A 24,220-nucleotide genomic window follows, 5' to 3' on the forward strand; every position below is an offset into this window, starting at 1 on the left:
GTATTTGGTCTTGATGAGTTATTATGCTGAATATCTTAATTTCTTCATTTACTAAATGGAATGAGGAATAGCTTCCTTATAGAGTTGTTATGGGGACATACCAAGCATTGGAAAAACACTTAGTAAATTACAGCCTGGTAAATTTTCAAATTGTGGTGTTGGAGAAGACTCTTGAGAATCCTTTGGACTGCATGGAGTTCAAATTAGTCAATTCTAAAGGAAATCAACCCGCAATATTCTTCGGAGGGACTGATGCTGAAGCTAAAGCTCCAATACTTTGGCCACCTGATGTGAAGAGCTGACTAGTTGGAAAAGACACTGATTCTGGGAAAGATTGAAGGCAGGAGGAAAGGGAAACAACAGAGGATGAGATGGTTGGATGACATCACTGACTCAATGGATGAATTTGAGCAAACTCTGGGAGATGGTGAAGGATAGAGAAGCCTGTTGTGCTGCAGTCCATGGGGTTGCAAAGAGTTGGACATGACTGAGTGACTGAACAACAGCAACAAAATTACAGCCATTATTATTGTCCAGAATCATACTAAAGTCTCCCCTATTAACCTTGGACATAAGGGACCAAATGTTTGGTGAAATGAGTACACATATTACCCTTTGGATTAAGAATAGAAAACTTGAAGGAAAATCTCATGCCAGAAAGTAGGATATCATAGCCTCTCCTTCTTTCCTGCATAGTTGGATCTAGGTTGACCTTTCAGCTAAAATTGGGAGAATTCACTAGGTACAGGGGGAAGCAGGTTACTATGTTCATGCTTTTATAATGTTTCTGACTTTATTCTAAGAATGATTAAAATCCTGTGTGTTTTCTGTTTTCTCGAATTATTTATTCTTCCAGACACCTATTATTCTGTAGCTGATGTGTACTTTCTGTACTTTTTAAAAATTATTCTTTAAAAAGCTTTGGGTTTGGCAAATAATGAAAATGGAGGTATTTAGTACTATTGTTTTTTCACTAGACTACAAGTTAATCACTCTCACAAACTTGTAATGCATGGTTTTGATGTTATTTTATAGTGTGCGAAAGTAGTATGGTATTCTTTCCCTTTAGTATTCAGTAGCCTAGTATTGAACATAGACAAGCCTAAATTTTGTTTAATGAAATAATTCTAAGTCACAACATAAGTAACGTATCCTAAATCTTTGGAATACTCCTACAAGTTGCGCTGTCAAATACTACTTTCAGCAGTGTTCAGAGTTGGAGACTCATAACATGTTTAAAGTTAAAATTTTTAGTATTAAAACCATTCACCTTGCAGGAGGGCAGTTCGTAGGTATTATGGAAGGCTACTTCCTATTGATCAAGCAGTCTTGAGTAATTCAGATTACTTTCAGTCTGAGTTAAGAATTTTCAGGGTTCAAGATGTCATTTCTTTTGCATGGTCATTGAAAAAGCAAGAGAGTTCCAGAAAAACATCTATTTCTGCTTTAGTGACTATGCCAAAACCTTTGACTGTGTGGATCACAATAAACTGTGGAAAATTCTGAAAGAGATGGGAATACCAGACCACCTGACCTGCCTCTTGAGAAACCTATACTCAGGTCAGGAAGCAACAGTTAGAACGGGACATGGAACAACAGACTGGTTCCCAATAGGAAAAGGAGTGCATCAAGGCTGTATATTGTCACCCTGCTTATTGAACTTCTATGCAGAGTACATCATGAGAACACTGGGCTGGAAGAAGCACAAGTTGGAATCAAGATTGCCGGGAGAAATATCAATCACCTCAGATATGCAGATGACACCACCCTTATGGCAGAAAGTGAAGAGGAACTAAAAAGCCTCTTGATGAGAGTGAAAGAGGAGAGTGAAAAAGCTGGCTTAAAGCTCAACATTCAGAAAACGAAGATCATGGCATCTGGTCCCATCACTTCATGGGAAATAGATGGGGAAACAGTGTCAGACTTTATTTTTGGGGGCTCCAAAATCACTGCAGATGATGATTGCAGCCACGAAGTTAAAAGACGCTTACTCCTTGGAAGCAAAGTTATGACCAACCTAGATAGCATATTGAAAAGCAGAGACATTACTTTGCCAACAAAGGTCCGTCTAGTCAAGGCTATGGTTTTTCTAGTGGTCACGGATGGTTGTGAGAGTTGGACTGTAAAGAAGGCTGAGCACCAAAGAATTGATGCTTTTGAACTGTGGTGCTGGAGAAGACTCTTGAGAGTCCCTTGGATTGCAAGGAGATCCAACCAGTCCATTCTAAAGGAGATCAGCCCTGTGATTTCTTTGGAAGGACTGATGCTAAAGCTGAAACTCCAGTACTTTGGCCACCTCATGGGAAGAGTTGACTCATTGGAAAAGACTCTGATGCTGGGGGGTATTGGGGGCAGGAGGAGAAGGGGACGACAGAGGATGAGATGGCTGGATGGCATCACCAACTCGATGGATGTGGTTTGCGTGAACTCCAGGAGTTGGTGATGGACAGGGAGCCTGGCGTGCTGCGATTCATGGGGTCGCAAAGAGTCGGACACGACTGAGCGACTGAACTGAACTAAACTGAACTGAATCTTTTTTGCTAGTTATAATTATGCTAAACATACTTAAGAATTACCAAGCAGAGAGGCCTTAAAATGTTTTCTTTATGCTGGCTTTCTCTGTAGATTGATGTATGGTACTAAGAATTCATAATATTTTGATGGTGGTAGCTCTGACCTAAGATTTTTGGATTAGGAGATACCTGTGTATCTCGTCACATTTAGGCATTGATTTACGAGAGAAGAAATGCAAAATTCTTTGTTTCCTCTCATTTTTTTCTTTTAGGCCTAGTTGAAAGTTGAGTAATGAAATCAGCATTTCAAGTTGATGTTTGATGTGAATTTGGGTGAATTAAAAAATGTTTGACATTACCTTGGACTTCCCTGGTGGCTCAGACGGTAAAGCGTCTGCCTACAGTGCTGGAGACCTGGGTTCGATCCCTGGGTCAGGAAGATCCTCTGGAGAAGGAAATGGCAATCCACTCCTGTACTCTTGCCTGGAAAATCCCATGGATGGAGGAGCCTAGTAGGCTACAGTCCATGAGGTCACAAAGAATCGGACATGGCTGAGCGACTTCACTTCACTTCACCTTGATCAAAGAATAACTTCCATTTTAGATATATTTCATAGGGCTTACAGTAACTTTTTGGGACTACTGCTTTCTTCCTCTAGTACTAACTATTCTCCAGAAAACTCAATAATACTGATTTTCTATTTTTAATTCTGTCCATAACTTGTCAATATGTATAATAGTTTTCAGAATAGTTTTCTTTTTTAAACTAAATGTATGTAATTCAAATAATATTAGAAAGGGTTCATCATTTTTCAGATAATTTTTTTTATAGTTAAAGTATTTTAAAAAGTTACTTAACTGTAGATTCATTTTGAAATTAAAGTACGATACAAAACTACACTGTTTGAAAAGTTGTTACGTTATCCTCAGAAACAATAGATTCTGTATTCTACGTTCAGATTGGTTTTTCTTTCTTGATGGAAATATTACTGATGGTTTGTACTGGGATCCCATTTTATCCCCAAAGTCTCCCACTAGTTTGATTCACTTTAATACTTCTTTTTCCATAGTACTGCCTTTCCCCCTCTGAATTGGAAGAATTTTGAATTTGAAATCAGTTTCAGTTTCTTGCACTTTTAACTTTTAAAACCCTATCTGTAAATTAGGAACATGATAGTTTTTATTCCACTGGTGATTATAAGACTTAGAGGACATTAAGTATATATGGTATTTTATGTTTCCTGGCTCATATTAAGTGCTTAATAAATATTAGCTGCCATAATGGTCTGGCTTTCTGTTTCTGATGTTCACAGCTGGACTAGTTACATGCAGACCAAGTTTTCAGACAAATATGTCATTTCCCATTTGTTTTGGTACTTGATAAAAAAGGAAAGATCTCAACTTGATTTATATCAATAGAAAGACTGTTGAGTGAATTAACACTTTGAGTTGGTGTTGATAGTGTAGAGACAAGCTTAAATGATTGAACAATGTTTGAAAAAGTGCATTCAGTCCAGTGTATTGGGGATATGGTATGTATAATTAAATACAAATAAAAGTTACCTGTGCCTTAGTAGGTTTTAAAAGCACTTGATACGGAGTAGGTGTGCAATGAATGGTATTCTGTTGTAAATTCAACAAGTTGTTATACCAGTGTAGCTCAGTAAGGGCACCTTGGAAATTTAGGATGAAACTGTTCTCTGTCAAATGAGACTGTCCCTCAAATAGCAAAATACTTAGCATTCCTGGCCTCTCCCCACTAAGTGATAGTAACACTCTGTCCTCTCTAGCTCCTGACAACCAAAGGGCGCCCATCTAGGAGATTGGTTGCACTACCCTGTGAGAATAAAGGGAGCAGTTTTTCCTTTTTATAAATTTGACCTTCATTATAGAAACTGGTTAAGCAGAAAGAAAAACTATCTGCCTCATTATCCATATGGTAGCGTGTGTGTAACTCTAGGCTTTCTCATAGGGATCTGTGTTAGTATTATATTTGCTGTTGTTTTCACCAGTAGTTTATTCTCTACATGCAGTTGTGCCGTTTGTTTAAAAAGTGTCTTTTATTATAAACACCCTTCTGTGTCATTAAATACTCTTTTAAAAGCTTATTTTAAATGATTACAATAATATGCTATTATATTCCCAGGCCATTATTTCTTTAACAAATCCCTTATTGATAGACATTTAATTTATTTTCCTATTTTTGCTCTTATAAACATTGTTGCATTAAATACTCCACACCTCTGTCTTTGCTCACTCTTCAATGATTATTTTCTTAAAAAAATTATTCAAGATGAAATTCCCACAGATTCCTGAAAATGGCCCAATAGTATAAACATTTTGAATGCAGTATATTAGATTTCAGACTATCATGGCTCTTCAAAGCATACTCTTAATAGTAAAAGTTCTTAGAGAAATAAAACTCATGTTCTTTGTGATCTGTTATTTCTTTTAGCTTTCTGAATTAAAACCGTAATGAATTCATTAAAGGACTTATTTCAGAATAAGGAGCTCACAAAAATAATTTTAAAATTTTGTTTCTCGTTTTCTTTATTAATGTTAGATATTTCTAAAGAGTATATAGAAGTTTCACAAGTCTGCTTTTGTTTGATTTTTTTACTCTTATAAATTAATAATTGAATTGATATACTCTTGTTAATATGAGATTTGCTCTTTTCTAATGTTTGATTCATCTAGGTTTCATTCAGTGGTCATAAAGGGTAGTTAATATACTGATGTGCTTTAAAAGTGGTATCTTATAATGTGAGTGACCCTTGTAGCAGTTTTTCCAGTGAATTGGAAATTCATTTGGGATATTTTAATAAATACATATTACATGTAATAAATATAATAGATGTGTTTCTTTGAAATGTTTTTGTCTATTGCCCAGGCAACTTAGTCTGAGGTATTTGGCTTTGAGAACCGATTGACCTTATTTCTCCATTATAGTAAATAGGCAGAGTTTTGGAAACACTGGATGCTAAGCCCATCAATTGAAGTGAATTTTAAAGCCAATAAAAGTAGTTGCAGTGAATGAATTAGCCTTTAACAGTTTAATTTTGCCATCTGTTTATCTGATTAATGAGCATATTTTCTCTGACAGGCTTACTTGAAATTTATTGTAAACACTCAGTTTCACTGATACAGAAAGATTTTTGGCAGAGAAAGTTAAGTCCCTTTCAGTTTAGTTTGTCTTTTAGCAGAGCTTAAAATTTTTGTTTGCATTTGGTGAACATACTCATGAATATCTGTTTTTACCACTGGAGCCTGTTTGGTTTCCAGTCTTGTAATTCCTAAACAGAACAATCTAAGTGTCCTCTGATTTTATCTTCCTAGGCATGAATCACATATTTGTTTACCTGGAATTTTAAAATATGGAAATTTTCATGAGTTAGCATTTCTTTCATTTTCCTGGTACCTTTATTATGATTATTGACTTATCGCTCTTACTCTCAGTCTTTCTCTGTCTGTTTGTAGACACATGTTTTATATATTATTCTCATGTAAAGTTTTTTTTTTTAATTGGACTTAATAGTCTGAATTTTAACTTTGGTTTCTCTTTAAAGAATATATATGTATTTTTTTACTATTGAAGATATAAGATAAATCTCTGGTTTTATTCCTTAACACTATTGCTGGTTATATGCTTCTTTTAAGAAATATGAGTTAAATTAACATCTCAATGAATTTTTATGTTCAGGAACTTGATTTCCCTGATAATAGATTTCACTGATAATAATGACACCGTAATTTTTCTTGAAATAATTTTTTATGCAAGTAATACAAGTTGTTTATAAAAATCTCCCTCCATGCAGAAATATGTAGAACAAAAAATAATATCTGTGTCTAATGTAATCTCCAGCTATTTTCCCTTAAACTGTCCTGTCTCGCCACTATAGCGTATCCTTGGTAGAAAAATTTTACACAGAAGATCTCTCTACCTTAAAGAAAAGCCCTATTCTCATCCCAAGAATTGTTTCCTTTTAGTTTTGATGAGATTTTTCCATTGTATTCTTGACATAATCATTTAGTAAATTAACTCCTCTTACTTCAAAATAAACTTTATATGTGTTGGAGGTTAAGTAGTAACAGAAAATAGAAAAGAAATATGCAGTGTTTGGGGAGTGGCAAAATAATATTTTGATCTGTCTTCCACTGCTCATGTTTTAGAATAAGAGATTAAAAGAATTATCCCCAAATAATACAATATAATCTTTGATCCAAAAATTATTCTTAAATCGCTTTCTTTTTTCTTCCCCAGAAGAGAAGCCAAAACCAGATCCAGTGTTAAAGACTCCTTCCCCAGTCCTTAGGCTAGCCCTTAGTGGAGAGAAGAAAGAACAAGCAGGCCCGACGTCTGAGATCACTGCAATAGAGTCCATACCAGAGCTTCCTCTGCCTCCATCACCTACTGCTATTTCTCCACTTGCTCGAAGTACAATTACTTCTCCCACCTCTGTTGCTCTTAGTAGCCAACCAATATTCACCACTGCAATTGATGACAGATGTGAACTCTCTTCCTCAAAAGAAGACACAGTTCCTATTCCCAGCCCCACATCTTGCACAGAAGCATCAGATCCTTTACCAACAGATGAAATTGATGATGATATATGCAAGAAATCTTGTAGTGTAGCACCAAATGATATTCCACTGATTTCTAGTACTAACCTAATTAATGAAATGAATGGAGTTAATGAAAAATTACCAGCCACGGAAAGCATTGTGGAAATAGTAAAACAGGAGGTGTTACCACTGACTCTTGAATTGGAGATTTTGGAAAATCCCCCTGAAGAAATGAAAGTGGAGTGTGTCCCAACTCCCATCACCCCTTCGATAGTTCCCTCCTTTTCTCCGTCTCCTCCAACTCCTCCAGCTTCTCCTCCTCCCACACCAGTTATCGTTCCTGCTGCTGCCACTAGTGTTAATACTGGTAGTGGTCCCACCGGAGTCCAGAGAGTCTTCGAAGAGGACGAGAACATAAGAACTTGCCTTAGTGAAGATGCTAAAGAGATTCAGAACAAAGTAGAGGTAGAAGCAGATGGGCAAACAGAAGAGATTGTGGATTCTCAGAACTTAAGTTCAAGAAAGAGTCCAGTCCCAGGTAAGTCATTCTGTTATTAATTGTATTATGCTTGCTGAACATGAAAATGCAGCAGTATTTGAGTTATTTTTTAATTGGCTACTTTCCTTGACTTCCAGAAACATCACATGAATGCTGAAATTCCTAGTCTGATTTCTTCAGTGGTGTGTTTATGTTTTAGTGCATCCAGCAAAGAGTTACTCCATTGTCTAAAAATGCAAATGAAATATCAAATATACAAAATGCCTCCAAGGTATATGTCACTGTACATGTGTTTTTTGTTTTTGCCTCGTTCATAACAATCATTTCCTCTGGGGTTAATTTTGTTGTTTTGGGGATGAAAACCAATCAAACCCAGCGTGGTCTGTAGTCCCAAATCTTGTCTTCTCAGAATTTTAAAACCTAGTCAGTCCTTAGCTTAAACAAATTGTCTGTACAATACCTCTTCTTTAATCTTGCTTAAGGAAAAGAGCAATCAGAATGTCAAAAGGTTTACAACTAGTTCTGGAAAATAAATGTACCCTTTCTGTTTCACAGATCAGTATAATGGTCTTCCATTTTTTCTTTTTAAAGTTTCATTTTTCCTGTATTATTAATTTATCATTATTTAATATCATTAGTATGATCAAAGTATTACATGCTTCTGAATTCAGAATTATTTCTTTTTAATGTAGCATCACCTAGAATCGTGGATCTAACCATTAGGTTTTTATAATATTGAACAAATGTTATCTGAGGCTTATCAACTATTCTTGATTCAGTAGCCGATAAGAATATTGCTTTTAACGAGTCAGCATAGCCTGTCTTCTAGACATTGCTCTGTACTGTATAATTTGCTCTTTGTATACCTGTCAAGTTACTCAATTTGACAATTGAGTGCTCTCCCTGCAGCTGATCTAGATATGTACTGGGGATGTTTTAGTCACCTACATCCCTGATATTTATTACCTATTCTGACCTGTCTAATAGGGAAATTTGGCAAGTCAAGTTTAAGATGTGGCTCTCCCACCCAACTCAGTTCCCAAGGTAATTCCCTCATGAAAATCTGTGAGAGGTGTCTGGTTCCTTGGAACTGCAGAACATCTAGTTCCTCAGTGAACCAGAGCAGGAAAAAAAACAATACCAGGCAGTTGGGACTGGGAGAAATTTATCACAAGTGTTTATTAATCACCTGTTTCCTCAATAGACTGGCCTCTGTAACCATCAATATTCATAGTGCCATCAGTGTTATAGGAACCTTCTTCCTTGGTAGGGCAATGATGTGGGGCTTTTTCATTACTCTTTGAAGAAACAATCTTACTTTTGGTGTGGCTGCAGGTGAGTGCCCCTCCAAAGAACATTTGCTTGTTGGAGAATAGTAATTTGTTTGACCCTTGATTTCTTTTTCCCTTCGTTTACCAACCTGTGAGTTGTCATTCAATGACTAGTGATATGGTAGTTCCAAAAATAGGAGAGGCTATTGAAGACAAATGTTTAAAACATCCAAACAAATAATAGAAAGGAAAAGCAGGCATAGGGAATACAAGTCAAAGATACAGACTATATCTCAGAGCTGAAATCAGTGTAAAGCAGAATTCTACATTGATGTGCTACTTACACTCATCCCTGATATTCGTTCATTCTTTTAAGCAATTTGTCACTTAAGTGGCCGAGTACTCCCCTGGATAAATGGACAAACAGAATGAATTTAGGGCTAAGTAATCTTTATACTATGATACATTTTTTTTCCAAAATGCAGATTGCTCTTGGAATTAGTAATATTAGTTACCAGCACCTTTGCTCAGCTGTAAAGCAGAAGATAACAAAAAGAAAAAAAAAATCTTTTGTATGATTATGGAAAAGGTAGACGTTGGTGATTTCAGGAAGTAAAGTGTCTTGGCATTTTTCTAGTTTCATATTTCTTAACCTATAAATGTATTCTGGAGGAACTAGAAGTTGAAAGTTTCCCTTTTATATCTTATACTCTTCAAAATCCAAAGTAAATGAACCTCAAGAAACCATGTACCTCTAGCATTTTTTTAAATTGTAATACTTAGCAAAAACATTCCTGACCCTATCATTTCAGTATTAATATTTGTTAATGTTATTGCTATGAAAGTTAGCAATGAAAATTAACTAATCATTCTTTTTATCCCCCTCAAATTGTCATATGCTTAATGACTTCAGTCTTTTTTGCACTTATTTAGTTTACTTCGTTTATTTTGAGAGGCTATTAAAATCATAACACTTTGGCTCGGTATCAGCCTTTTGTTGTTGCCTTTTGAAAATTGCTCTTATTCTCTCTGCCTGAGGATGAGCACTTTAAAGCAGGGTTCAGAAACCACTTGCTTTTGACAGGTGTGATGCATCGAAGTATGTAGTAGTTGGTATAGAGGTTTAAAGCGGTAAAGTCAGACATGAGGGGTACGGTCCATTACTTCTGATGGGAAACATTTTCTTGCAACTAGGTTGACTGGCACAAATTGCAGCAATTCTGGATACTTAGGGGTTGCAGAGAAAGCCCTATAAAATGAGAATTGTTTGTACCTTCAGGTTATGCTGAAAAGCCTCAGAGATGGGGGAGACGTTTGTTTACCTGATTTGTACTATCACTTCAACAGTTAAATATGAAAAAAATCTGTACTGATTTAAGTCTTAGGAATTTTTATTATGGGTTTTGTTATACTTGGTGAGGGAAGAAGAGAGGATTTCAGAATTTGTGCAGGAACGTTCCCCACTTAGCCATTCAGGAATTCACTTTGTGCAGCTTCATGAGTGTAGTTGCTGTATAACATGTGTGCTATGTAACATGAAGTTTTTCACTCTTAAAAACACTAGTGATTTTTTTCTTCTACTTTTCTTGTCTCTACTGATATAAAACTATTATTTGAAATTCTTTTGGCAGAAGGTAGTGTCTGATCTGTCTTTTGGCTTTGTTCATGGTTTGTTACTTCTTGGCATATTTTATAAATTTGTTTTATGAATTTATCTTCAGCTAAACTTTGCTGGATGTGTATATTAAAGGCAGGTCCTCCCAAAGCAGATTTTTGTTTATTTGTTACTGCATGTCTTGGGGAGAGCATTAACTGGTATGTAATCTGAGTTTTGTACTAAAACAACCTTCATACCACAATGTAAACTCATTCCCTGTGTATACTAATATCTAAGATAATGGAATCTCTGCCACCTGATTGAAACAAAACTTCTTTCTTTGTCATCACTCTAGGTTGGTTCACTGGTTTATTTTGGTCTTTTTTCTCGCATCCTTTTCACTCTGTTAGAGAAGTATCAGGGCTTTTTATGAGAATTCCAGTTCCAAGTCCCTGCTTTGTAGAGATCCAAGCTCTTGTTTCTCACATGGGTGTTCAGATGTAAACTTTTTTATAGAGACATACACCGCAAAGTAGGAAGTCAAGAGATGCCTGGAATAGCAGGCACGTTTGCCCTTCAAGTACAAAATGAAGCAGGACGAAGGATAACAGAACTTGCCAAAAGAACAAACTGGTCATAGAACACACCATCTTCCAACAACTCTACACATGGCCGTCACTGGATGGTCAACACCGAAAGAGATTGATTACGTTATTTGCAGCCAAAGTTGGAGACACTCTATACAGTCATCAAGAACAAGACCGGGAATTGGCTGTGGCTTATATCATGAACTCCTTATTGCAAAATTCTGACTTAAATTGAAGAAAGTAGGGAAAACCACTAGACCATTAGGTATGACCTAAATTAAATCCCTTATGATTATACAGGGGAAGTGACAAACAGATTCAAGGGTTTAGATCTGATAGAGAGCCTGAAGAACTATGGACAGAGGTCTCTAACATTGTACAGGAGGCAGTGATGAAAACCACCTCCAAGAAAAGAAATGTAAACAGGCAAAAGGGGAGATACCAAGGGAACATTTCTTGCAAAGATGGGCACTGCTGCTGCTGCTGCTAAGTTGCTTCAGTTGTGTCCGACTCTGTGCGACCCCATAGACAGCAGCCCACCAGGCTCCTGGGATTCTCAAGGCAAGAACACTGGAGTGGGTTGCCATTTCCTTCTCCAGTGCATGAAAGTGAAAAGTGAAAGTGAAGTTGCTTAGTCGTGTCCGACTCTTAGCGACCCCATGGACTACAGCCCACCAGGCTCCTCCGTCCATGGGATTTTCCAGGCAAGAGTACTGGAGTGGGGTGCCATTGTCTTCTCCAAAACATGGGCACAATAAAGGGCAAAAGTGGTATGGACCCAAAACAGAAGCAGAAGATGTTAAGAAGAGGTAGCAAGAATACACAGAAGAACTATACAAAAAAGATCCTAATGACCCAGATAACCACGATGGTGTTAATACTCACCTAAAGCCAGACATCCTGGAGTGCAAAGTCAAGTGGGCCTTATTAAGCATCACTATGAACAGAGCTAGAGAATTTGATGGAATTACCGCCGAGCTATATCAGACCCTCAAAGCTGATGCTGTGAAAGTGCTGCACTCAATATGCCAGCAAATTTGGAAAACTCAGCAGTGGCCACAGGACTGGAAAAGGTCAGTTTTCATTCCAGCCCCAAAGAAAGATAGCGCCAAAGAATGTGCAAAGTACTGCACAGTTGCACTCATCGCACATGCTAGCAAAGTAATGCTCAAAAGTCTCCAAGCTAAACTCCCAACAGTATGTGAACTGAGAACTTCCAGTTGTTCAAGCTGGATTTAGAAAAGGCAGAGGAACCAGAGGTAAAATTGCCAACATCTGTTGGGTCATAGAAAAAGCAAGAGAGTTCCAGAAAAATAGCTACTTCTGCTTCATTGAATGCACTGAAGCCTTTGACTCTGTGGATCACAACAAACTAGAAAATATTTAAAGAGATAGGAATACCAAACCATCTCATTTGCCTCCTAAGAAACCTGTTTGCAGATCAAGAAGCAACAGTTAGATCTGGACATGAAAAAAAGGACCAGTTCTATGTTAGTCATGGGCTGTATATTGTCACCCTGCTTATTTAACTTATATGCAGAGTATATCATGTGAAATGCTTGGCTGGATGACGCACAAGCTGGAATCAGCATTGCCGGGAGAGATATCAATAACCTCAGATACATAGATGACACCACACTTATGTCAGAAAGCAAAGAGGAAATAAAGAGCCTCTTGATGAAAGTGAAAGAGAAGAGTGAAAAGGCTGGCTTAAAACTCAACATTCAAAAAACAAAGATCATGGCATCCGGTCCCATCACTTCCTGGCAAATAGATGGGTAACAATGGAAACAGTGACAGACTTTTATTTTCTTGGGCTCCAAAATCACTGCAGATGATGACTGCAGACGCTTGCCCTTTGGGAAAAAAGTTATGAACAACCTAGATATCATGTTAAAAAGCAGACACATTACCTTGCTGACAAAGGTCTGTATAGTCAAAGCTGTGGTTTTTCCAGTAGTCATGTATGCATATAAGAGCTGAACTGTAAACAAGGCTGAGGTCTGGTGTTGGAGAAGACTCTTGAGAGTCCCTTGGAATGCAAGGAGATCAAATCAGTCAGTCCTAAACGAAATCATTCCTCAATATTCATTGGAAGGACTGATGCTGAAGCTGAAGTTCCAGTACTTTGGCAACCTGATGCGAAGAACTGACTCATTGGAAAAGACCCTGATGCTGGGAAGGATTGAAGGCAGGAGGAGAAGGGGACAACAGAGGACGAGATGGTTGGATGGCATCATCAACTCAGTGGACATGAGTTTGAGCAAGCTCTGGGAGTTGGGGATGGACAGGGAAGCCTGGCGTGCTGCAGTCCATGGGGTTGCACATGATTTAATGACCGAACAACAACACAGCGTCCCACATACCCAGTATTGTAGCAGTTGCAGAGGTAGCAGCAACTGACCTTGTTTATGTGGCTTCCAAGAGTTTGCCTTACATTCGTTCAGGCTCAGCTAAGGCTGAAAGATGGTTTCCAGTTTCTATAGGCTGAAGACGAGAGATTTATTTCTCAAATGGAAATATGATTGTATGTTTTAAGAGATGTTAATAAAATTCTGATTCGTAGAGCCAATCACTTTGCTCTTCTCACTTTAGTAAGCAGATAATAAAGTCTTTCAGTTTGTGTAAACTAATTTGAAAAAGACTTATTTTAAAAACCACAGCCTGAAGGTCTGTATCAGTAGTAGGAAATTTGAAATTTATTCTTGCCTTTGTTTGACTTAAACTTTCTAAGAAGTATTTGAAATTATTCCTGGAATATTTAGTTATTGGGGCTGAAAATAGATCCCCAGTGGTTTGAGAGTCCCATGAGCACAGTCCTTCCCATAATGTGTACCCTTCTAACCTAACTTCTCATTCTCCTCTGGAGAAATACCTTCTAAACCTTGTGATAGATCTTCTTACACATTCCTACTTCAGTGTCGTTTATCAACTCCGGTAGAGCAATTGTGAAAGTAAGGACTGTTTACTCCCTTTTCTAGAGGCTTGAGTCTGAGTGATCCTTAGGCATAAGTAAATTGAAATGACTGGATTTCGCCACCTTGTTCATCAGAATATTTTCAACGAAGCTGCCTAAAAAGTACATTTCTCCACTGTCATTCTTACATTCTTGTTGCCTTCCACAGTGAAATCTTAAGCACTCTCTGGAGATCGCTGGTACTAGGTTAAATTCTGTCTATATTCATATGCTATGGAATGAGTCCAGACACCTACCTGATGGTAGAGCTTATCCACGGACTCATGTGCCAAGTCTTTCTGGCAAGCATTTTGCACAGGTCCTCTTTGCCTCTTCAAATGGTATACCCTTCCCCACTATTTACAAAAGTTCATTTCTTTGCAACATGAGCCTTGAAGTTTCATTCATTGGTTATTAATTAACTTCTCATATGTATCTCTGTGAATAGACATAGGTTCTTTGTTTGAAATTCAGACTGCTTTCCCCCAGACTTAGTAATTAATCTACTTCGAAAAGAAACCATTGTCCTTAATTTGCTTTCAGACAGGGTAGTCCAGACAGTTTAGGGGAATGTTGTTCTCTTTCAGGCAAGCCTAGTCATGCTAAGAGCTTTCTATTTCTCCAGTATACATCTTCACCTTGCACATAGTAGTCTTGACAAATATCTTGACAAGGAAATTTTCACTACTAACACAGAAAAAATGTGCAAAATGCATTTCCTTCAATATGTATTTCTTTTCCACTTTTCTATTGCTGTATTATTAGTACTTGGTAATTTGGTTGCAGTCATAGTGAAATCTTTTCATGTTTATAAGACCTTTTCTTAGGTATCACAAACATTAATCTTACGATTTAAAGTTCTTTCTGAGATATAATTATTCTCACTTTGCTATTAACAAAAATAAGCCATGGAAGTAAATTGGGTTTTTCAGGGTCACAAGAAGAGTTACAACCCAAGCCTTCTTTCATGTCACATTTCTGTTCTTTCTAACATGCTGTTTGCATTTTGTTATAAGCTTCTTTTTACCTTTTCAGGATTTAGAGAGTATACATTTATGCATGTTTAAAAGGAGTTCTGAAAGCCCATTTGTTTCAGCCACAAATAGTTAATGAGGGTCTACTATGTTCTACATTGTTCTGGGCACTTGAGATTCATCACGGAAGAATTCAGTGATCCCTGCCCTAGTTGTAATACATTAGAAAGTTTTAAGTAGTATAAAAATAATCAAGCAGGGAAAGAAATGCTGGAGGGCCATCAGGTAATAACAGTTAAAGTGAAAGTGTTAGTCACTCAGTCGTGTCTGACTCTAGTGCCAGGCTCCTCTGCCCATGGAATTCTCCAGGCGAGAATGCTGAAGTAGGTAGCCATTCCCTTCTCCAGGGTATCTCCCCATCCCAGGGCTTGAACCCGGGTCTCCTGCACTGCAGGCAGTTTCTTTACTGTCTGAGCCATCAGGGAAGCCCTCATAATGATAACATTTTAATAATATGATTAAGGTTGTATTCCTCTATAGAAAATGCAATTTGAGCAAAGATGGAAGAGGAAGAATTACCTGATCTATACTCTTAATCAAATTCTGTGATTTTCCGTGTCCACTTTTCCTTTAGAGAACAGTGTTTTACTTTGTCTTCTTTCTTAAATTTCAGTAGGCAGAGCTCTGGACGAGATCACCTCCTGCGAATTTAAGTGCCTGCAGAAGCACATGCTGTGCACCACCAACCATTCCTTTCACGACCTCCCTGTTGTGAAATCTGTAATCAGCCCAGCCTTCCCCACGCTCAGCAGATGACTTTGTTTCTGTCTTCTGGTTAGAAACTGAGTGCACGGTGTATGCCTTTTTGTACCTTCTGTTGGGGCTGCAACTCTGTCTCGATCCAAACTTTCATACGGATTTACTAGCTTCCCTTTTCAGTCTCTAGGTTTCTTTCTTATTGTAAATATGCTGAATTCTCTCTCAGACCATAAACACACCCTCACTCCTATATGTCCATTTGCTGCTGCTAAGTCACTTCAGTCGTGTCCGACTCTGTGTGACCCCATAGACGGCAGCCTACCAGACTCCCCTGTCCCTGGGATTCTCCAGGCAAGAACACTGGAGTGGGTTGCCATTTCCTTCTCCAGTGCATGAAAGTGAAGAGTGAAAGTGAAGTCACTCAGTCATGTCCGACTCTTGGCAACCCCATGGACTGCAGCCCACCAGGCTCCTCCATCCATGGGATTTTCCAGGCAAGAGCACTGGAGTGAGGTGCCATTGCCTTCTCCAATACATCCATTTAGTTACCACTTAAACTCGTGTTTCATCTTACCCAGTCTTCTCAAGAACAGTCTACCAGTTCTGATTTTCCTCTGTTCACTGTTACTAATGTAGTGTGATTTATGCTCCCAATATGCTATAATATTCGTCTTTTACCACTTTTAATGCTATTGATCATTCTCTTCTTTAATTAAATTTATTTATTGTAATTTATATTCAATAAAATGCACTTTTTAGCATTAATTTCTGTGAATTTAGATAGACATGTAAAGTCATGTAATCACCACCAGTTAAAATACACAAGTTTCACCACCCCCAAAAGTTCCCTCACATTTGAGTTATATTCTGCTGATATTATTCAACACATTGTTCATGGGTAATTTCATCTAATGGTAGATGGCTCCAGTGGTATGTGCTAATGAATTTTTTTATCTCCATTCCAACCTCTCTTCTTAGTTTCTGTCTTACATTCCAATTGCCTGCCAAATATCTCCACTTGGAAATCCCATAGTCATTATATTCAGTACCAAAGTAACCATCTGTTAATCACACCCAGTCTCTTTATTTTATGTCAGTGGCACTGGCTTTAATTAAGCTAAAATCCTTAGTGTGAATTCCCTGTCGACAGATTTCCTCCTTGAGTCATTCTTTTTTCACATATGGTCGTTTAACAAGATTCTCTCATTTTACCTGATACGGGTGTTGAATTTGTCCTCTCCACTCCATTTTCTCCTGCCTTAGACCTGCACGTCTGCATGAATACCTCTCATTTCTGTGGCTCCAGCTTTGGCCCCTTCAAATTCATTCTACACTAAGTAGCATCTCTTTGAAGTAGAGATTGGTCTTGCATTTCTGCTTAAACCCTTCAGAGTTATGGGAGGTCCTGGGGAACATTCGCCCTCGTGATAAACACTAAGCCGCTCACTTTTGACTGTAATGTCTTCTTGTTATATTTTGTTACAGCACCAGTTCTCTGAGTATATATCCGTAAAATCGGAATGTAACTTTCTGTGTTATTTGATTAGTCTAGACACCAGCTGTATAGTATGAAGAGCAAAGCGACAGAGTCAGACACTGCTGAGCCTTGTCCTTTTCCCTTGTCTTTCTCTATGACCCTGAGTCTCTTAGGTCTGAATTGATTTTCTATGGAAAATGAAGATAATAATGCTATTTACTTCATACATGTGTAGTGACAATGAAATGTGCTATATATATAAAGCACTTAGCATAGTGTCTAGCACATATTAAGGACTCTATAAAGGTTACATATTATTAATAGTAGTATTTTCAACTAGCATTACAGGCCCAAATGTTGTGTTTTAGCAAATGAGTGTCATGATTCCCTTAGGAATTTATGTTCCAGAGGAGAGAAGCTCTTGAATATGATAATATCTGAAAAGTTCTTAATTAAATTCTGGGCTTGAGATGGTAGAAAATCCTTAGAATAGTTCCTGTATGCATATATAACTTTGATTAAAGGATTTGTACTATTCAGTTCAGTTCAGTCACGTCGAACTCTTTGCGACCCCATGAACTGCAGCACGCCAGGCCTCCCTGTCCATCACCAACTCCCAGAGTTCACCCAAACTTATGTCCATCAAGTCGGTGATGCCATCCAGCCATCTCATCCTCTGTCGTCCCTTTCTGCCCCTAACCCTTCCCAGCATCAGAGTCTTTTCCAATGAGCCAGCTCTTTGCATGAGGGGCCAGAGTGCCATTATGTCAGTTAATTTCACAGCGGTCAGACGCATCTCAAAGTGGCCTCTGCTGCCGTTTGCATGGGAGAAGGTTTGCTTAGAATGTGAGTTTTAAGGAGAGTCTATACCATTGAAATCCTTAATAAGCATCCATTAAAATAGAGGATAGTAATAACATGATTAACTTTTTGTTTAGGTCAGAAGTAGAAAATTAGCAAGAAGGGGAAAGAGAAAACCAAAAGGAATGGGGAACAAATCAGGCAGCCTCAGAGTGGAAGTAACCCAAGTTTTCATCAACTGATGAGTTGATAAATATGATATGTTTATCTGTACAGAATATGGAATATTATTAAGAAAAGGGGTGAAGTACTGATACATGCTGCAACATGGTCAAACCACAAAACCGTTATACTAAGTGAAAAAGTCACAGAAGACCATGTATTATAGATTCCATTTAAATGAAATGTCCAGAATAGGCAAATCCCTAGAGACAGAACACAGGTCAATAGTTGAGGTTGAGGAGAAAGGAAACTACAGGAGCAGTGTTAATGGACATGAGATTTCTTTTGGGGTTGATGAAGATCTTATAAAGTTAGATAGCAGTGATTAGTGCCTAATTGTATAAATACACAATTGTGAGATACAGGCATATCTTTATAGTGTACTTTATTATACTGTGCAGATTATATATATATATATATATGTTTTTGGTTTTGTTTTTTACGAATTGAAAGTTTGTGGCAACGCTTTTGACAGGCAAGTTTATTGATGCCCGTTTTCCAACAGCATCTTCTCACTTCTTGTCTCTGTGTCACATTTTGATAATTCTCAGAATATTTTTAACTTTTTCATGGTTATTATATTTGCTACAGTGATCTTGGATGTTACTGTATGATAGTGAACATAATCCATAAATGTTGTATGTATTCTGATTGCTCCACTCATAAGCTGTTCTTCCCCGCCCTCCCCCAGGCCTGCGAATTCCCTGAGACACACAGCAGTATTGAAATCAGGCCAATTAATAACCCTGCCATGGCCTTCAAGTGTTCGGGTGAAAGAGTCCCATGTCTCTCACTTTAAATAAAAAACTAGAAATGATTAAGCTTAGTGAGGAAAGCATGTCAGAAGCTAACATAGGTCTGAAGCTAGGCTTCTTGTGCCAAGCAGCTGAGTTGTAAGTGCACGGAAAAAGTTCTTTCTTGAATGAAGTTGAAACTACTACTTCAGTGAACATAGGAATGATAACAAAACAGCCTTATTGCTGATAGGGAAAAATTGTTACTGGTCTGGATAGAAGATTATATCGGTGCACCATTCCTTTAAGCCAAACCTAACTCAGAGCAAGGTCCTAACTCTTTACAGATCTGTGAAGACTGAGAGAGGTGAAGACTTTGCAGGAGAAAAGTTTGAAGCTAGCAGAGGTGGTTGGTTCATGAGGTTTTAGAAAAGAGACTGTCTCCATAACATAGAAGGTGAAGCCCCACGTGCTGATGTGGGAAGCTGCAGCAATGTAAGAAATGAAGGTGGCTACGCTAAGCTACAGATTTTCAGTGTCGATGAAACAGCCTTCCATTGGAAGAAGATGCCATCTAGGATGTTCTTAGCTAGAGAGGAGAAGTGAATGTCTGGTTCCAAAGAATAGACTCTTTTGTCAGGAGCTCATAGCATCTGATGACTCTAAGTTGAAGTCCCTGCTTGTTTACCATTCCAAAAATCCTGGGGTCCTTAAGAATTCTGCTACATCTACTCTGCCTGTGCTCTCTACATGGAACAACAAAGCCTGGGTGACAACACATCTGATGACAGCATGGTTTCCTGAATATTCTAATCCCACTCTTGAGACGCACAACTCAGAAAAAAAAAGATGCCTTTCGAAATACAACTGCTTATTGACAATGCACCTGGTCACCCAAGAGCTCTGTTGGAGATATACAAGATTCATGATGTGTCCATGCTTCCTAACATAACATCCATTCTGCAGCCCATGAAAAAGCAGTAATTTTAACTTTCAAGTCTTATTATTTAATAAATACATTTGCTGCCGTAGACAGTAATTCCTCTCCTGGATCTGGACAAAGTAAATTGAAAACCTTCTGGAAAAGATTCACCATTCTGGGTGCCCCAAAGGACATTTGTGGATCATGGGGAAAGGTCAAAATATCAACGAACCACAAATGTTACTTGGGGTACCCAGAATGGTGAATCCTTTCCAGAAGAGTTCCTTCCAAATAAGAGTTTGGAAAATATTGATTCCAGCCCTCATGGATGACTTCAGGGGGCTCAAGACTTGAGCAGAGGAGTCACTGCAGGTGAGGTAGAAACTGTAAGAGAACTAGAGGTGGAGCCTGAAGGTGTGGCTGGACTGCCGCAATCTCGTGATAAAACTCTCCCAGATGAGGAGCTGCTTCTCATGGATGAGCACAGAAAGGTTTCTTGAGATGGATTCTAGCCCTAGTGAAGATCTGGCAAGATTGTTGCAATGACATCAAATGATTTAAATTATTGCTTAATTTTAGCTCATAAAGCAGTAGTAGGTTTTGAGAGAATTGATTCCAGTTTTGAACAGTGTTCTTCTGTGGGTAAAATGCTGTCAAAAAGCCTGGCATGCTACAGAGAAGCTGTTCATGAAGAAGAGTCAGTTGATGCTGCAAACTTCATTGTTGTCTCATTTTAAGAAATTGCTGCAGCAATCTCTACCTTCACCAACCACCACCTCGATCAGTCAGCAGCCATCAACATTGAGGCAAGATCCTCCATCAGCAAAAGGATTATGATTTGCTGAAGGCTTAGATGATTGTTTGCATTTTTTAGCAATGAAATATTTTTATATTAAAGTATATAATTTTTTTTAGGCATAATGCTGTTGCACACCTGTACAACTACAGCACAGTGTAAACATAACTATTACATGTCCTGGGAAGCCAGAAAACTTGTGTGATTGTCTTCATTGCTGTATTCATTTTATTGCAGTGGTCTGGAACTGGACCTGCAATATCTCTGAGGTGTGTCTGTAGTATAAAATTTATGTTGGTCTCTGCCTCTGATGCCTGGCACAAATTTCCTAACATCCTTGTAATTTATGATAACATTAAAAGCATCTCTGGTTCTAATACTTTTTTTTGACTTCTGTCCCTGGCATTGGGCTCTTAAAAGCCTTGTAAATTCCTAAGTGATGAAAACACTACCAGCATCTTTTGTTCTATTGACGTGACTCTAGGTGGGTTCTTGATTGACTCCTGGGTGGGGCTGGTAACCAGGACTAATCAGTCATGATTAGAATCTTGGAATTTCCAGCCCCTTCTTCAGTCTTGCAGAGGGAGAAGAGAGGCTGCAAATGTGATTACTGCGGATCATGTCTGCTCGACAAAGCCTCCATAGGAGGGCGTTCAGAGAGCCGCCAGCCTGGTGACATGTCAGGAGGGTGGTGCACCAGCTCCTCGACAGCAGGCAGCTCCTGCACTTGGGGCTCTTCCACACCTTCTCCCCCTGTGTGTCTCTTAACCTGCAGTTCCTCTGTGTTCTTTATCATACCCTTTAATAAACTGATAAGCATAATTAAACATTTCCCTGAGTTCTGTGAGCTGTTCTTACAAACCTGAGGGAGGGGATTGTTGGAATTTGCAATTTATAGTTGGATTTGAAGTGGAGGACAGTCTTGTGGTAATATCTGACACTTATCTCTAGGTAGATAGTTTGAGATTGAGTTAAACTGTGGAAACACAGCTGGTGTCACGGAGAATTGCTTGTTGGGGGCGGAAAGCCCTGCATGCTTGGCGACCAGAAACATCAGAAGCGAAGTGCTCTGGATGAGTGGAGGAGGAAGTCCACGGCAGGAAGAGTGGGCTTTCACGCTTCACAGCCATGAGAACTGCGTTGTGTGCTTTAAACAGGGGGAAGTTCATAGCATGTGAATTATATCTCAGTAAAGCTTTTTAAAAAACATGAATAGAACTGTGAATAGTTGTGCTTCCACATCTGTGTAATGATGTGTCAGAGGCATCAGCCTTATGACTTACTCTGCCTTACTGTTTCACCTGTAGTTACATTATACCTGAGTTTGAGCGGGTGTTCGCAGCTGGGTAGTGAAGGTACCATTGTAGTGACCGCTCTAGGTGCATTGTTTGGTGTCATAGACATGGAACACCCAACTGGGCTGGGAGCGCAGGGTCATTATTTGTGTTTGAAACGTAAGGGGTCTGTGCTTTGTAAATTAATGATTCTGAATTTCTTTTGTATGTAACTTAGTTCCTGTATATATTTTTTAATGTATCTTTTTAATTGAAAGTTAATTACTTTACAGAATTTTGATGTTTGGCAGAAATTCTGAATGTTTTTGCCTCAGTTGTCAGGGCTCTCCAAGGCCTGCTACAACTTCTACCCAGCACCGTGCCAGGCCTTTCTTATCCTTTGAGCTATCCATCCGTTTATTAATATCCATCCATCTCTTCAACCCCCTTCCCTTTCTAGTCCATTTCATAGACTCTTTTATTAGTACTTCAGCTTCTGTAATTCTACTTTGAGACTTCTCTGTAAAAGTACGTTCAGCAGACATTCCCCAGAAAAGTCTTCCAGGGAAAGTATTGTTTCTAGAGATATCTGTACAGCTACAGAGACATAGTAGTTGTTTCAGAAGTTAGCCTTCAGGGCCCTCTATTAGTCATTATCTCTTCTTTGCTGTACTTTATTTTTTTCACCAGTCCTCCATAGCTGTTTGCTAGGTGCTAATCTCCACATTGTTGCATTAATGCTATCTTCTCAACCTAGACCATAGTAAAAAACCTGCTCAAAATTTAATTTTTTCAATATGACTCTCCACAAAATTTTATATTCTGATTATTTCTTAACTCTTAAGGCACTGGTATATTTATATCAGTTTGGAATAGTTGTAGGACTTTATGAATATTGATACATATGCATTTTATCTCTCTAGCTCTCTTACACATTCTTCTAGAGTAGTAGAGCTCTAATTTATTACCCTCACAGAATTTCTGTTAAATGTGTTATTAACTCATCTAAGCAAATGAATATTTTTGTTGGTGTTAGTTTATTCTTGGTTTGTGTATGTGTGTTTCACAGTATCTCACTAATAAATCAAGTGTATTTAAAGTAAACGATACCTACAGCCACTGTGGAAAACAGTGTGGAGGTTCCTCAGAAAGCTAAAAATAGAATTACCGTATGATCCAGCAATCCCTCTCCCAGACATACATCCAGACAGAACTCTAATCTATAAAGATGCATGCACCCCTGTGTTCGTAGCAGCACATTGACAGTAACCAAGACGTGGTAGCAAACCAAATGTCTGTCGACAGGTGAATGGATAAAGAAGATGTGTTATATAAATGTATGCAATGGAATCCTACTCAGCCACACAAAAAAGAATGAAATAATGCCATTTGCAGGAGCACAGATGCAACTAGAGATTATCATACTAAGTCCGTCAGAGGAGAAAGACAAACGTCATATGACATCACTTATCTGTGAGTTCTAAAACACGACACAAATGAACCCGTCTGTGAAACAGATACAGGCTGGGTGGGTGCAGAGCACAGACTGGTGGCTGCCAAGGAGGGAGAGGCTATGAGACGGATGAGCTTTGGGGTTCAGTTCAGGCGCTCAGTCGTGTCCGATTCTTTGCGACCCCATGAACTGCAGCACACCAAACCTCCCTATCCATCACCAACTCCCGGAGTCCACCCAAACCCATGTCCTTTGAGTTGGTGATGCCATCCAGCCAACTCATCCTCTGCCGTCCCCGTCTCCTCCTGTCCCCAAACGCCCCCAGCATCAGAGTCTTTTCCAATGAGTCAGCTCTTCGCATGAGGTGGACAGAGTATTGGAGTTTTAGCTTTAGCATCATTCCTTCCAAAGAACACCCAGGGCTGATCTCCTTTAGGATGGACTGGTTGGATCTCCTTGCAGTCCAAGGGACCCTCAGGAATCTTCTCCAACACCACAGTTCAAAAGCATCAATTCTTCGGCGCTCAGCTTTCTTCACAGTCCAGTTCTCACATCCATACATGACCACTGGGAAAACCATAGCCTTGGCTAGATGGACCTTTGTTGGCAAAGTAATGTCTCTACTTTTGAATATGCTATCTAGGTTGGTCATGACTTTACTTCCAAGGAGTAAGTGTCTTTTAATTTCATGGCTGCAGTCTCCATCTGCAGTGATTTTGGAGCCCAGAAAAATAAAGTCAGCCACTGTTTCCCTGTCTATTTGCTATGAAGTGATGGAACTGGATACCATGATCTTCGTTTTCTGAATGTTGAGCTTTAAGC

General features: G+C 38.6%; 1 protein-coding gene across 33 annotated transcripts in view; it reads left to right on the forward strand.

Annotated features, from left to right (window-relative positions):
* EIF4G3 (eukaryotic translation initiation factor 4 gamma 3) overlaps positions 1–24,220 on the forward strand; it is a 355,715-nt gene that overhangs the window by 224,782 nt on the left and 106,713 nt on the right. For 27 of the 33 annotated variants that reach the window (XM_069579148.1, XM_069579151.1, XM_069579145.1 and 24 more), the window contains one exon: positions 6,775–7,614. In XM_069579148.1, the coding sequence (XP_069435249.1) occupies positions 6,775–7,614 (840 nt within the window). Of the gene's footprint in view, positions 1–6,774; positions 7,615–7,712; positions 8,130–24,220 lie in introns of those variants that run through there. The other 6 variants (XM_069579156.1, XM_069579158.1, XM_069579153.1 and 3 more) reach the window with 1 other exon arrangement.

This window comes from Ovis canadensis, chromosome 2, assembly GCF_042477335.2.
Source record: "Ovis canadensis isolate MfBH-ARS-UI-01 breed Bighorn chromosome 2, ARS-UI_OviCan_v2, whole genome shotgun sequence".
Classification (NCBI taxonomy): Eukaryota; Metazoa; Chordata; class Mammalia; order Artiodactyla; family Bovidae; genus Ovis; species Ovis canadensis.